This window comes from Pteropus alecto, unplaced genomic scaffold, assembly GCF_000325575.1.
Source record: "Pteropus alecto unplaced genomic scaffold, ASM32557v1 scaffold98, whole genome shotgun sequence".
NCBI lineage: Eukaryota > Metazoa > Chordata > Mammalia > Chiroptera > Pteropodidae > Pteropus > Pteropus alecto.
Window position 1 is genome coordinate 22,771,330 of NW_006443570.1, and position 13,089 is coordinate 22,784,418.

The 13,089-nt window shown below is 44.3% G+C and overlaps 1 protein-coding gene across 17 annotated transcripts in view; it reads left to right on the forward strand.

Annotated features, from left to right (window-relative positions):
• Positions 1-13,089, forward strand: part of SGSM2 (small G protein signaling modulator 2) — a 35,749-nt gene that overhangs the window by 1,662 nt on the left and 20,998 nt on the right. For 13 of the 17 annotated variants that reach the window (XR_003043951.1, XR_003043952.1, XM_025041763.1 and 10 more), the window contains exon 2: positions 3,152-3,227. Coding sequence is in view for 13 of the 17 variants with exons in the window: in XM_025041763.1 (XP_024897531.1) it covers positions 3,152-3,227 (76 nt within the window). In the remaining 4 variants the exon portion in view is untranslated. The other 4 variants (XM_025041757.1, XM_025041758.1, XM_025041764.1 and 1 more) reach the window with 4 other exon arrangements.

A 13,089-nucleotide genomic window follows, 5' to 3' on the forward strand; every position in this document is an offset into this window, starting at 1 on the left:
CGTGCCGCCTGGGGAGGGGGCGGGGCCCCGCTCTGATCTCCTAGAGCGGCCGAACAGGCGATTTGGGGGCTTAGATCGGTTTTGCCCTACACCCCACTCTGTAGACCTCTGAGAACTGAGTGGCGGCTGCGGGAGAGTTCGCAGCACACCTCACGGCTTCTCACTCCACGCCCACCTCCTTACCCAAAGACAAGGGTAGGGGGAGTTGATAATGGTTTTTAACACTCAGATTTTTTTTTTCCCCTTTTGAGGAGGCACCCCACCCTCAATGTCAGAAAGAGGAAAGAGCCCTCTGTACTAACGTCCTTTAACTTGACCTGCCCTAAAGCCCATTTTGATTTCATAGGGAAGGAGGGTGCCCATATGAATGACTCACCCCCATATGAGAGCTGGAGAGCTCAACTCCGCAGATGGATTAGAATAGATTAGGCCTCTGGAGCCATGAACAACTCTTACCTACCTCTGTGCCTGCCAGATGTATACACTTCATGGAGGCAAAAGAACCGTTAGTTTTGTCTGCTACTCTGTATCCAGTGCCTAGCACGCAGTAGGCACTCAATGAATATTTATTTGGTAACTAAATCTACTGATTTTGGAGACTGCAAAGTCTGATGGGAATGCTTAAATTTGGGAATAGTCTGGACCTAGTTCTATATGATCTTGAATAAGTTACTCAACCTCTCTGAGTCTCAATTTTTTCATCTCTAAAATAGGGATAATTATATCTACCTCATATATAAATTTACCATATTGGTTCCTTTACCCCCTCCTAGAGTTTCAGGATTGGAGGAGATTCTGGGTTCTCATAAAATTCTAGAAGGCTCTAGATGGTTCTCCTGCATTAACTATAGCTTGGTTATTGTGCCCTAACACTTGTTCTTTTCCCTGCCACTGGTAAAGAAGTGATTGAAGCCATCACCCTTCTAGCTGTGTATGTGTGAAGCTCCTTTGTGACTTTGCTGTGAAGTAGCCAAGAAAGAGTTTTTTAGGCCAGGAGTATATCAAATCAGTATTTAAGCCCAATTGTAGTCTCCCCAAGGAAAAGAGAAATCTCAAATCTCAGTGACTATCCTCAGAAAACAAGCAGTCTAGTGAGAGACTTATGTGAACAGTATAAACAAGAACAAAAAATAGCCATATCCAGACTATGGACAGAAGTCCTAGAATTGTTGGTGTGATCCAAATTTGGAGTTGATCAGGGATGATGGGAAAGATTTTTGAGAAGACAATGATTTATTTTTTGTACTTAGAAAGCTGTCTATAATACAAGAATGATTCTTAAACAAATATGAGAAATGTCCAGAATATGCTACAGCTATATATATTACCTGACAAAGGTTGGCCTGTTCTGAGCTCTTGATTCCCTTACCCCTTTGAGTGCTTGATTTCAAGAGAAAATATCCTTTCTTCTCCTACAAGTAGAGACAATGGGGATAATTGTAGGCAAGGCTGACCTTTCACAAAAGACCTCTGGTATGATTCTAGGGGCATCTGTTGGTCCTCCTAACCCAAAAATCTGTCCTCCCACTCGCTTCAGATGCCTGCATGTCTTTGAACTGTGACTATGCTCTGTTTAATGCAAACACTCCTTGGGAAGTAATCTAAGAAGATTTTAAGAGGTTAGAATGCAGGATTGATCTGAATCCCCTTTACCTAAGCACTAACCATGAGCAGTTTCCAGCAGGAAGGAGCCTCCATTCCCTTCCTTCCTACTTCTCAGGCTTTAGAAGCACTATCATCGTCCAAACTGTACAGTCATAGGTGAGGGACTTGGGAGCAAGGACAGCATCAGGACACTGCGTGCCTTGTCTAAGGAATGGCAAAGTCCAGCTTTGGCTAGAGCATATTTTATCTGGAAGGTTTTATACTTGTCTTGAGGTAATCCATTCCTCTAATCTCCAGGATTAGTATCTGTCCCCTGGCAGGTTCCCCCAGGACATCAAAAGTGCTTGGCTTAAGTGTTAGAAGTAACTAAAACCTCTTATACTGCTTACGGGAGTGTAAATTGGTACAACAACTTTGGAAACAATTTGGCAAAATCTAGTAAAGCAGAAAATATGCATCATAAATTCCTTGCCTAAAAATATAAATCCAGAGAAATGAGCACCTATGTTCACCCAAAGACATGTACAGAATGTTCATAGCAGCACTATTCATGACAACCTCAAATTGGAAACTACTCAAATGCCAGTCAATTGTGGTGTGTTCACACAATGTACAATGAACAGTCCACAACTACACACAACAAATCTCACAATCACACCAGGGAGCAAGAGAAACGCAGTCACAAAACACTGAGCATTGAGTAATTCTGTCTAGTAAAAGTACAAAATACCGCAAACTATGACATTAGAAGTCAGGATGGTGGGTACCCTTGAGGGGAGTAATGAATAGAAGGAAACTGCAGAGTGGGGGGTAGCTTTGGGGTACAGGTCATATGTTCTGTTTCTTGATCTGGATGCTGGTTTCACAGGTGTGTTCAGTTTGTGAAAATTGATCAAGCTGTATAATTATGATATATACCCTTTTCTATGTGTTTACTATATATCAATAAAAAAGTGTGTGTGTGTTTTTTTTTAAGTGTTTTCTAAAAGATGTAACTGCTTACCTTACAAGATATTTGGGAGCTTTACATCCAGGTAAGAACCCAAACATCAGGGTTTTACCTGGACAGAAATAAAGCTGAGCTTGCGAGCATGTGCAGAGTGTCCTGAGGCCTGGATGGACCTACCCCTAACCTCAGAGAAGGGGAAGAAAAGGAGGTTGTTTATCTGCAGCCCGTACTGAGACAGTTTGTCCTAAAGGACAGTGTATCTGCCCAGAAGCCCTTCTCCAGCTAAGTATAGATGAGCAAACAGCATCCTGGCCCTGTTCTCCACAGCAGGACTCTTCTGGGCTGAAGCCTCTGCTTGGTTGGTCAGCTGATTGGTTGGTGGGTTTTAGTATCTCTTTTCCTGGTTGCCTTTACAAGATGCTTGGATCTGTCTATGCTGAAGAAACTGCTTCCCCACCCCCGCCATCCCCACCCCTCCCATCCCTATTATCTGCTCTGCAAGTGTCAATCCAGAGAGGAGAGCAGAGCCAAGCTATTTACTTGCCCACAGGACTTTGATCAGAAAAATAAATGACGATACTGCCCATTTGTCCACAGGTGAAGCAAATCATGGAGGAGGCTGTCACCAGGAAGTTTGTGCATGAAGATAGCAGCCACATCATTGCTCTGTGTGGTGAGTGACTGGGGGATAGTGGGAGATGGGTTTAAAACTGAATACACTGTCCTGGGACCAGGGAAAAATGAGTCCTCAGGTTTAGTAGTACTTAAATCTGGCTGCAAGTCTGAATCAACTTAGAAGCTATTAAAATCTCCTTGGGCCCCCTCCTAGACCTATTGAATCAAAATACCCAGGATCCACAAATCTATACATGTTCAGTTCCCTAAGACAATACTGTTCAAATTTTATCGTACATCAGAGTCACCTGAAAAGCTTGTTAAAACAGATTCCTGGGTCTCAACATTGGAGTTTCTGATTCTAGTAGGTCTGGGATGGGCCTGAGAATGTGCATTTCTAACAAATTCACAGGTGACACTGATGCTGCTGGTCCAGGGACCACACTTTAAGAACCATTGTCTTAGATAATTCAGGTGTGGGAACCACTACTCTGGTTTATCTTTAACTCCGAGGAAGGGTTTGTACTTTTTGGATGTTTTTTGTGCCAGATCTACTGTCTAATTAACCCCACCTGTGTTGCTTTAGCATCCCAACTCTCCAAGCACTTGATTGGATGCAAAACAACATGAATGTAGGATAGGAGGGATAGCCAAAGCCTTCCTGCCTTAGAAGAGAGAAGGTCTGTAATAAACCATCACTTCCTCCTCAATGGGAACACTTTTGCCTTTGTAGGAGCAAGCCTGTCTCTACGTACAGCAAGTTTTCTTGGATTTTTCAGGAATTTGATCTTTTCAACTCCCTTTCTGAAGAGACACAGAGCCAGTTGCCATCTTTAGGTTGTTTTACTTGGCCTCTGAGATTGGTGTTTAGGGTTTGTGGAAGAGAATTTGTGCATTTCTGAGGAGAAGGAGTGAAGAAAAGCAGATGACAATAGTGTGATAAGGCAGATAGAGCTGTCCTTCCCATTAGTCCAGCAACAGACACTGAAGGTTCACCCAGTATCAGATGCTGTTCTCTGAGTAGAGGAGACAGACAGAAAACAAATGCACACATGAATATATCATGCAATAAAAGGTATGACAATAGCTATGAAGAAAAAGCAGAGAAATGCAGAAAGATGACTGGGGAGAGGTTGCCTGTGAGCAGAGCCTGAGTGAAAGACTGAGGATTCAGACAAATCCTGGTGCTCTGCTTCTTAAGTCATTTTGGACAAGTTTCTTAACATCTGTCACCCCCAGTTTGCTCCTCTAAAAACAGAGGGATGAGTCCCACCTTAAGGAATTTTTGTGTGGATTGAGGTTGATGCATGTGAATGTTCTAGCATTGTAAGAGTTCAGAAAATGCATCTTTCCTTCTCCTTTGTATGTTGATGCTGAGGCTAGATTTGTAGGATTTGAGTTCCTACCATCTCCCTTTTGGGTGAGTGTTCCTGGTTCTTTGGGATGATGTAATGATTCCCAGGTTTGCAAAGAGCAATTTAATCTCACCTTTTCTTGGGCAGATCCTATGCTAGGGAAAAAGTATTCTAGTTTTGCAATAAGTAGCTTTGATGAGTATTAGGACTCTGCTCCTTTCTACTTGTGCTGGGTTCCCTTGATGTCAGCCACTGTCTGTTATTGTTACCAGAAGGGCTCTGCTCATGGCCCATTTTTGCATGGCTTGGTGCTAGGCTTCATCCAGAGCACCCACAGCAAACACAACACAGAATAATTTAGCACAAACAGCTTGTGTATGGGCGCCACATGTGGGTGGCCATGGGGGAATGGGGAAAGAGAGGCAGGGAGAAAAGCTGTGGGCATCCCACATTTGGCCAGTTAGGGTGGGAAGAAACTGTAAGCTCTCCTCTCTCATAAGTCCAGGGGCTCCAGGAAGCAGTGGAGCTTTTGCTTTTTTCTCCTGCCTGGAACCCCAGGGCCATTTCCAGCAGGCAGGGTCTCACCCTCAGAAGGAATGATTCTTCTACTTTTAGCCAGTTTCAGTTGCTGAAATAGAAAAAAGGTTTATGAAATTGACCCAAATCTAAAGTCAGCCCAGGAACCCTGTTCTGCTGGATTTCAGGAGATGCCTTGGGTTCAGGAGTGCAGACTTAAATGTCTGCAGGGTCAGGTGAGAAAGGTCCACACAGAGGCTGGGTATGAGAACAGGCAGTGGTAGGGGGTGGGCTGAGCTAGCTGCATTTGCCCTTTTGAAGAGGACAGCCACCACTTAGCTCCTGCAAGAATACCGGCCTAGGCTTGTCATGACCTTTGTTTTATTTTAAGAGAAGCCAGAATTCTGGGTGTTTATGTGAAATTTCTCAATTTTTAAATGCTGATAACTAATTCCCATTTTTAAAAGAATGTGTGGGCCAAACAAAAGGCATCTGCAAGCCTCTGCCAGTTTGCTGCCTCTGCCTTTGGCTCAGTGCACAGTCACCGAGGAGAACATTAGCAGGAGAGGCTACCAGCAGTATAAAGCTAGGGCAAGCTGGGGCATCTAAATGCCTGGAAAAAGAATCTTTACACTTTGTCAAAATTGGTATTCAGAGGTAGGTAAATTTAAATTGGAGCTCAAAATAAGGTTGGTTCGAAGCAGTGATTATCAGTCTTTTTTCCTGCCTGCAAACCATTTACATGCATCACATAGTGGAATCATAATCAGGGATTCTTGTGGGGAGGCAGAGGGAAGAATAGATATGTATTGAGGAAAAACTCTACTCCTCTGGCTTTTTGGAGATTCTGATATACCAGTCCCTTCAACCTCTGGAATAATGCTCAGAAATGCATTTTTAGCCTGAAGCAGATTCAATCTTATGCTGGATCTTGCTGTTTTCCTAGCCACATCCAGAATTGAGCTTCATTCTGGGAGAAATGGGTGTGCAGAGAAGGTGCTGAGAGATTGGGAGCCGAGTGAAGGCTGTGGAGACTGGAGTGACCACATTCCCTAGAGCTTTGAGGAGCATTTGGGCTCTGGGCCCCCAAGAAACTGGTCAGGCCTCTGCAGGTAGAAACCTTATGAGGAAGCTTTGCTGGCAAACCCTGGCTGGCAGGGAGGGATTGCCTGTGTATTTTCCAGCCACAGAGCATGGTTGCAGTGCTGCTCTGAGGCAGCCACCTCTGAACCGCCAGGCTAGAGATCAGGACCCATGTAACTACCCTCTTCCACTGGTGGAGTCTGAGGCTTGGATAGTAGGCCCAAACCTACCACTGTATGATTTGTCAAGTCCTGGCAGGTTTGCATTTGGTTTCAAATATGGCGTTTGAAACTTTTACACTAAAGTTAAGACTTACTGTTGAATCAAATTGAGGCGCCACCTCTGAATCACCAGGCTAGAGATCAGGACCCATGTAACTACCCTCTTCCACTGGTGGAGTCTGAGGCTTGGATAGTAGGCCCAAACCTACCACTGTATGATTTGTCAAGTCCTGGCAGGTTTGCATTTGGTTTCAAATATGGCGTTTGAAACTTTTACACTAAAGTTAAGACTTACTGTTGAATCAAATTGAGGCTCAAAATAAGGTTGTTTTCCCTGTTGCTTCTTGAACCCTCAGGTGTAGGCTGATATCTCCTGCCATACCCTCCCCCAGAGAACAAGGTACTTTTAACTTTTGTTGTGGGCAACTCATGGTCAGGGTTGTCAACTGAAAAATAATATCGACTAAGTGTTTTGTCGCCAAAAGGATTTATTCAGGAAAAAGAAAGGGTTGCAGCCCAGAGCATACAGACATAGCAAGCCACGTACGCACTATAGCCTGTGTGTCCAGATAGAGGGGTATTCATATAAGGGGAAAAAGTTAATGGAAGGGCAAGTTAGAACCATAGAGCTTTATTATAAACATAGAATTCTTCTTGTAGAGCTCTTACTATTACACAGAGCCTGAGAACTTCCATAAGCCCTAGCTGCTCCCATATACCCTCCCAACTGATTATGTTTGCTTAAAGTTCCAGTTCTTCATTATCAGGGTTAAACAGCAAATTGTCCCAAGTTTCACCTTTGAACTCTGCATTCATTATAATGATGTATGTGCTTAAAGAGGGCGTACTCAGTTTAGGCATCAGCCCAACATGAGCACTGGTTTTCTCTGGACCTGCCTTCCCCTCTGGCAGTTCTGGGAGTATCTGCCCCCACAATACTAGCATACTTCAGCGGTATTGTGGGTTCAGTTCCAGACTATTTGATATAAAGCAAGTCATAATCTTTGCTGGTGGAGGGGCTTACCTTCCGCTTGTAAAAAAAAAAAAAAAAAATGCAACATCTGTGAAGCACAATAAAGCAAAGCTGAAGTGTGCCTGTATTTCTGTTTGCTCTATTCTGATTGGGCTCTGAGGTAGGATTTTAACCTTCGGTGGTAGAGCAGGTTTAGGAAGTCCACAAAGATGTTCCTGGCCTGGCACAGCAGGTTCTCAGACTCATAGTTGTCTCCTCTCCCTAGGAGGCATTGCGGGCGGGACCCAGGCCAACCCCATCAGCCCTGCCTCCTCGTTACCAGGTTCCCGGCCCTCTCTGGGAAGGTCAATCAACCTGAGGGTTGCTTCAAGCTGAGTTTGAGCTGTAATGGGAGACAGGGGTGGAGTCTGTGGAGCTGGAAACAACATCAGGGCCTTATTAACCAGCTCCCTGTTGCTAAGCAGCTGTCATTAGCTAAGAAGGTCCGCAGCTGTGAGCTTCCAGAACGGCAAGGAAATGCTAATGAGCTGGGGGAAAGTAGGTGCTACGGAAAGATTGCATCCCACCTGGGATTTTGCAGCCAGAGCTATTTCAGCACATGCTGAGATTCAGACTCCAGGCAGTTTTTAGGTTCTCTCTTTTCAATGAAAGGGATTCCTTCTCTCTTCTTCCCACCCTCACTGAATGAACAGCTCATTCTCAGGATATCTGCTTTTCCTTTCATCTGGAAATAAACAAGTAGGAAGGCCCTCTGGGGAACTGGCTCCCATAGCCCTATTTTAGAGCAGGGCAGAGGGCATATGGCGGTGGTCTGTAGCTGACACTTTGGAGTCCCACAGACCTGGGTTTACATCCTGACCAGGTCACTAAGTGTGTGTGCCAGTTTTTCAGCAACTCTAAACCTACCCTAGAAGGTTGATGTGAGGATTAAAGGAGCGATGCAGGTAGAGCACACAGCATGGTATGCAGTAGGTGCTCAGTAATGTTGCTTTCATGACCGCCAATGACATTCTACTTTGTTCTTGAAAGCATCTTAAAACCTTCCCCATAAAGTCTCCTAGGACATTCTCCAAGATTTCTTCTGGGAATATATGTTTCTGGGAGTTTGGAGCATCTGGACAGTCAGAGAAATTTGAATTCCCAGGACACAATGAGGACATTTAATAATATTAAGAAATTTAAGTTGATTTTGTGGGTGTAATAAAGGTATTATGCACATGTTTTTAAAGAGTAATCTTTTAGAGATACATACTGAAATATTTATAGATAAAAGTATATAATGTCTAAAATCTGCTTCAAAATAACCTGGGGAAAAGTGAAAAGTGGTTGGAGTTGGTATAGCTGAAATAAGATTAGTTATGACTTGATTATTGCTTAAGTTGGGTGGTGGGTACATAGGGTTCATCATATTGTCCTCTTTGCTTTTTTATATGTTTGAAATTTCCTTAATGAAATGTGTTTTGTTTTGTTTTTTAAGGGAGATAATGAGGAGGAGAGGATGGGAGGAGGAGAGTTAATATAGACAACTTTCCTTAGAAATTTTACATAAATGGGAGCAGCTAAATGGTTCAATACCTGAATGTGGATGTAGGGCCTAGGTAGGTGATGGTGGTGGTGGTGTTTTTTTAAGTTGGAAAAATTTCAGAATGTTTGCATACAAATGGAAAATATCTCATAAAGAAACACTAAGGGTACAGCAAAGAGAAGGGACATTTGCTGGAAAAATGCCTTTGACAGGTGAAGGGGCTGGAATTCAGTACACAGGTAGAAGGGGTAGCCTTCGGGAAGAGCACAGCCAGCCATCCGCAGGCACAGGAGGGAAGGCAGTGGATGGGCACGAGGTACAGGGAGGAAAAGCACCAGCATTCATGATCACCTTCGATGTGCTGGGCAGTGATCAAGGAGCCTTTTTCACCTTTGCATATGCTGCTGCTTTTGGTCACTCTACATCCATTGAGTTTGGACTTGTTCTTGTCTCTAATTGCCCCTGAAGCTCAGAGATTTAGTGATTTGTGCAAAGTCAAAAGGCTAGTAAGGAAAGGGTTCGAACCCACATCTGTCTTGCTCCAAATCCTGTGCTGCCCAGGAATGGGTCTGCCCGCGAGGTCTGCCTAGGAGTGGAGCCTGGAGGTGGGGGGCGTTGATGAATTGGCCTTTGTGGAGACATAGCTTGGGTAACCAGACAGTGGACTCATGGTGTCCAGAGATACTCTGGGAGACAGTGGGTCCCTTGCCAAGCTGAGTGAAGCCAGCACTGGCTTGGTTCCCCAGAAAGGCTACTCTGAGCACTGTGCATGCAGACCTTGCCCTGCATCTCCAGTGGGATGAGGAAGATGGGTATGTGTGGTATGAATTTCATTTCCCTCACCTACTTGGTTCTAGAATATCAGGGTAGTGCTTTTTCTCATTTTAGGGCATTGAACAAGGCTGAATGCTGCCCCCCTCAAAAAAAAAAAAAAAAAAGCAAACAGCCAGCATCATCAGTGTAGGATGAGAGAAAATGTACCCTAGTTACCATAGAAAGTGTTGTTCCAAGTGGAGGCAGCAGTTACAAATCCCTGGGTGGAAATACCTGCTAGAAAAGTGGGGAAGAGAAAGGCAGATGATGCCTGGCCTAGCCTCTTTGCTCCCACCTCATTGCTGCAGACAAACATTGATTTCCTTCCTCCATTAGCAGTTGGAGGAAGTTCCTGGCTTAAAAAGAGGCCACCCATCCCACCCTTTCATTTTTCATTGTTCTGCCACCCAAGGTATTCAGCTTTTGAAAATTCTGCTATGAGTAGTCTCCTAAAACTCCAGGACCAAAACCAGCCACTGTGGCTAGCTGCTTCACCCACTGCTTTCCTCACTTGGGTTCTCTATGACAACTACAACCGAACTCAACTGCACAGGAAGCAGCTGGTAGAGATGAGGCAACAGGGAGCACTTGCCACACCTGCTCTTCTCATTACCAACCCCTGTCTGAGCCTTGGGCCCAGCCTTCATGTCTTGGGTACTGTGTCCCTATACCTCAGTCAACTGGCCTAGTTCTCTGAAGGCTATTCAGAGGATCCCCATGTTACCACTCTGGGCTTGTCCAGGCCCCTCTGCCACTGAGCACAGCTTTAAACATAGATATGCCCATGAAAGCGAGGGTTGTTTCTGAGCCCCACTGGGCTTATTGAGGACCCTTCTCAACTATTGCTGCATTTCCTGGGCAACCATAGCTATTATCTATTCTTGTGGGCTCCTGAGACACCTAAGCTTGTCCCAACCCACTGAATTGTTTCTCTGGTCCCTGCCCAGATTACCTGTAGCTGCCCTAAGCAGAGCCCATATGCTCCTGTGGGGATGGGAAACCAAGCCAATTGGGAGACCGTATTTGCTGAGAGAGCTGCTGAAGGAATGGGTGCTTATGTACAGACCCAGCCTATTTGAGTTTTATGAGTTTTGATTCACCTACAGATTGGAGAGAATCTCTGGCATCATCTTATGACGGAATACTGGTATCTGGGCTGCCATTTAATTATTAGATGGCCACTTACCTACTTAATTATTATTATTTTGAATTGGTAATATTTTTACCTAGTTCAAAAATCAAAACTGTACAAAAGGTATACAGTGAAAAGTCTCATTCCTTTCCCTGCCCCCATTCACCCACTTCTCCTCTCCCACACTCACCAGTTCCCACACAGGTAACCACTACCATTTTTGTCTTCTTGTGCATCCTTCCAGAATTTTTTACACTAATTTTAAAAACTATTCCTTGTCTACCCCACCATTTTTGTAATCTAAGTATCATCCAGTCATACATACCACTCTGCATCTTGCTTTTGGAGACCTTCCATTATTAGTTCCTACGGGGCATCCTCATTCTTTTTCAGAGTTGCATAATATTCTACTGTGTGAATGTACCATATTTACTTAACCTGTCCCCCATTGATGGACACATGGATGGTTTCCAGTCTTGCTGTTATAACTAAGTAACCTTGCAGTTATATCTATAGACTAGATTCTCAGAAGAGGGGTGACTGAGTCAGAGATTACTTGCAATGTTGATGGATAGAGCCACATTGGCTCCATGGGAGTGGTATGAATCAGCCTTCCCTTCAGCAAGGTATGAGAAGGTTCAGTAACTTCCCAAGTCCCTTCCATCTCTACTAATGTCTCCTCTATTCTAAATTGGACTCCCTAGAATGGTTAAATTGGTGTGTAAGGGGTTTGCGGGAGGGGGCACTATTGGATTCCATTAGCACTTGTGCTCTCCACTCATTTAACATTTGTTAAGCCCTATCTATAACTTACCAGACTTTAGTAGCATGTCAGGGGCTAGTGAGGAAGAATCACAGGGCTAGTCTGGGCCTGTAGTTCCCAGCCTTTCCCTGGGAAAATGGTACCAGACCTTTACGGGAATGGTAGCGGAGATGTCCACAACAAGGTGCAAGAGTTAAAATTAGTTTCACTTCTGCCCAGAGTTGCAGTTCCTTGAGCCTTCCTGTAAGTCGGATGGGATGATAAATAAGCTCATCTGGCACCATTACTCTGAAGGCCACCAGAAGACCAGAGTGGGAAGATCATGTATGAGTCATTCCTCTGTTTCTCTATTTTGATTCATTCATCCAAATCTTTCCATCCCACACAATGACCCAAAACAGTGTAGATTAACAAAATATTTAAAAATTTAAAAATATTTTTAAAAATTTTAAAAAATAGTATGCGTTTTTCCCATATGAAATGAGCTGAATAATGTCATATCTGTCTCACCCCAGTGCTGGTATATCCAGAGTGGCTCTAGGTGGTGCCTGGATGCACTGGGACCAGGGATTCCTGAAACATTTACAGGGCCTAGACAGCTCAGTTAGAAGGGGAATGGATTCAGCTGACTTGGTACTTTAGCTGTAATGGGTGTCTCTTGCCATGGCTCTCACAGTGGCAGTCTAGGGCAGAAAGAAGAGTAAAGAGAGTTCCACTTGGTGTTCCAGGCCTTTAGTCAGGAGGGGAGAAGCAGCATGGGCCACTATGTAGACTTCTCCCTGGGGAGCGAGGACAGCAGGAGAGTTGGACATTGTTGCTGATGGCTCTGGAACTACAGCTCTGAGTGTGGTGTTCGCTGCATATTAGAAGGAGAGAGTGAGAGAATCTTTATATTTGCATTTCTGAGGTCTGATTGATGGGAATGTCTGTGTGTCTGCTTAATCCAAAAATCTGAGAGCAGGGGTTCTTAAACCTTTTGGAGCCAGGTACCCCTTTTAGAAGCTAAAAGCCGTGGGTCCTGTATCCAGAAAAAAAAGCACTCACTTTAAGCATGCTGAAGCACATCAACAATTTTGCATGTAATTTCAGAGGGTTCTTAGAGTCCCAGAAGGCCATCCTCAAACCTGCTCAGGATAGTAGTTCTCACCTATTATTATTGTTGTTGTTATTATTATTATTATTATTACTATTACTACTATTTTGCATACATGCTGCACACAGTAACATTTTTCATTGCATGAGCTGATTCTCTGTTGGGACAACTCTGTAGAAATGGGGAGGGACAAAGGTATTTTGAGCAATCACTGACCAAGGAGTCTATGGAATTGCTTAGTAATACCTGGTAGAGAGGGTCATTTACTTTGCTTGAAAAGTAGAGGGGTGAGAGTGTTTTTTCCTTCTCCAGACATTGCCTGGGCACCTTCCCTCAGTTTCACAGAAGGAACTTAGGGGCCCTAGGGTGAGCAGTGGGGAGTGAGCTTCTCTCATTCCCTACTTCCAGTAATTGCTGAAGAATGCCTCTGCTCACCCCAGAGCACC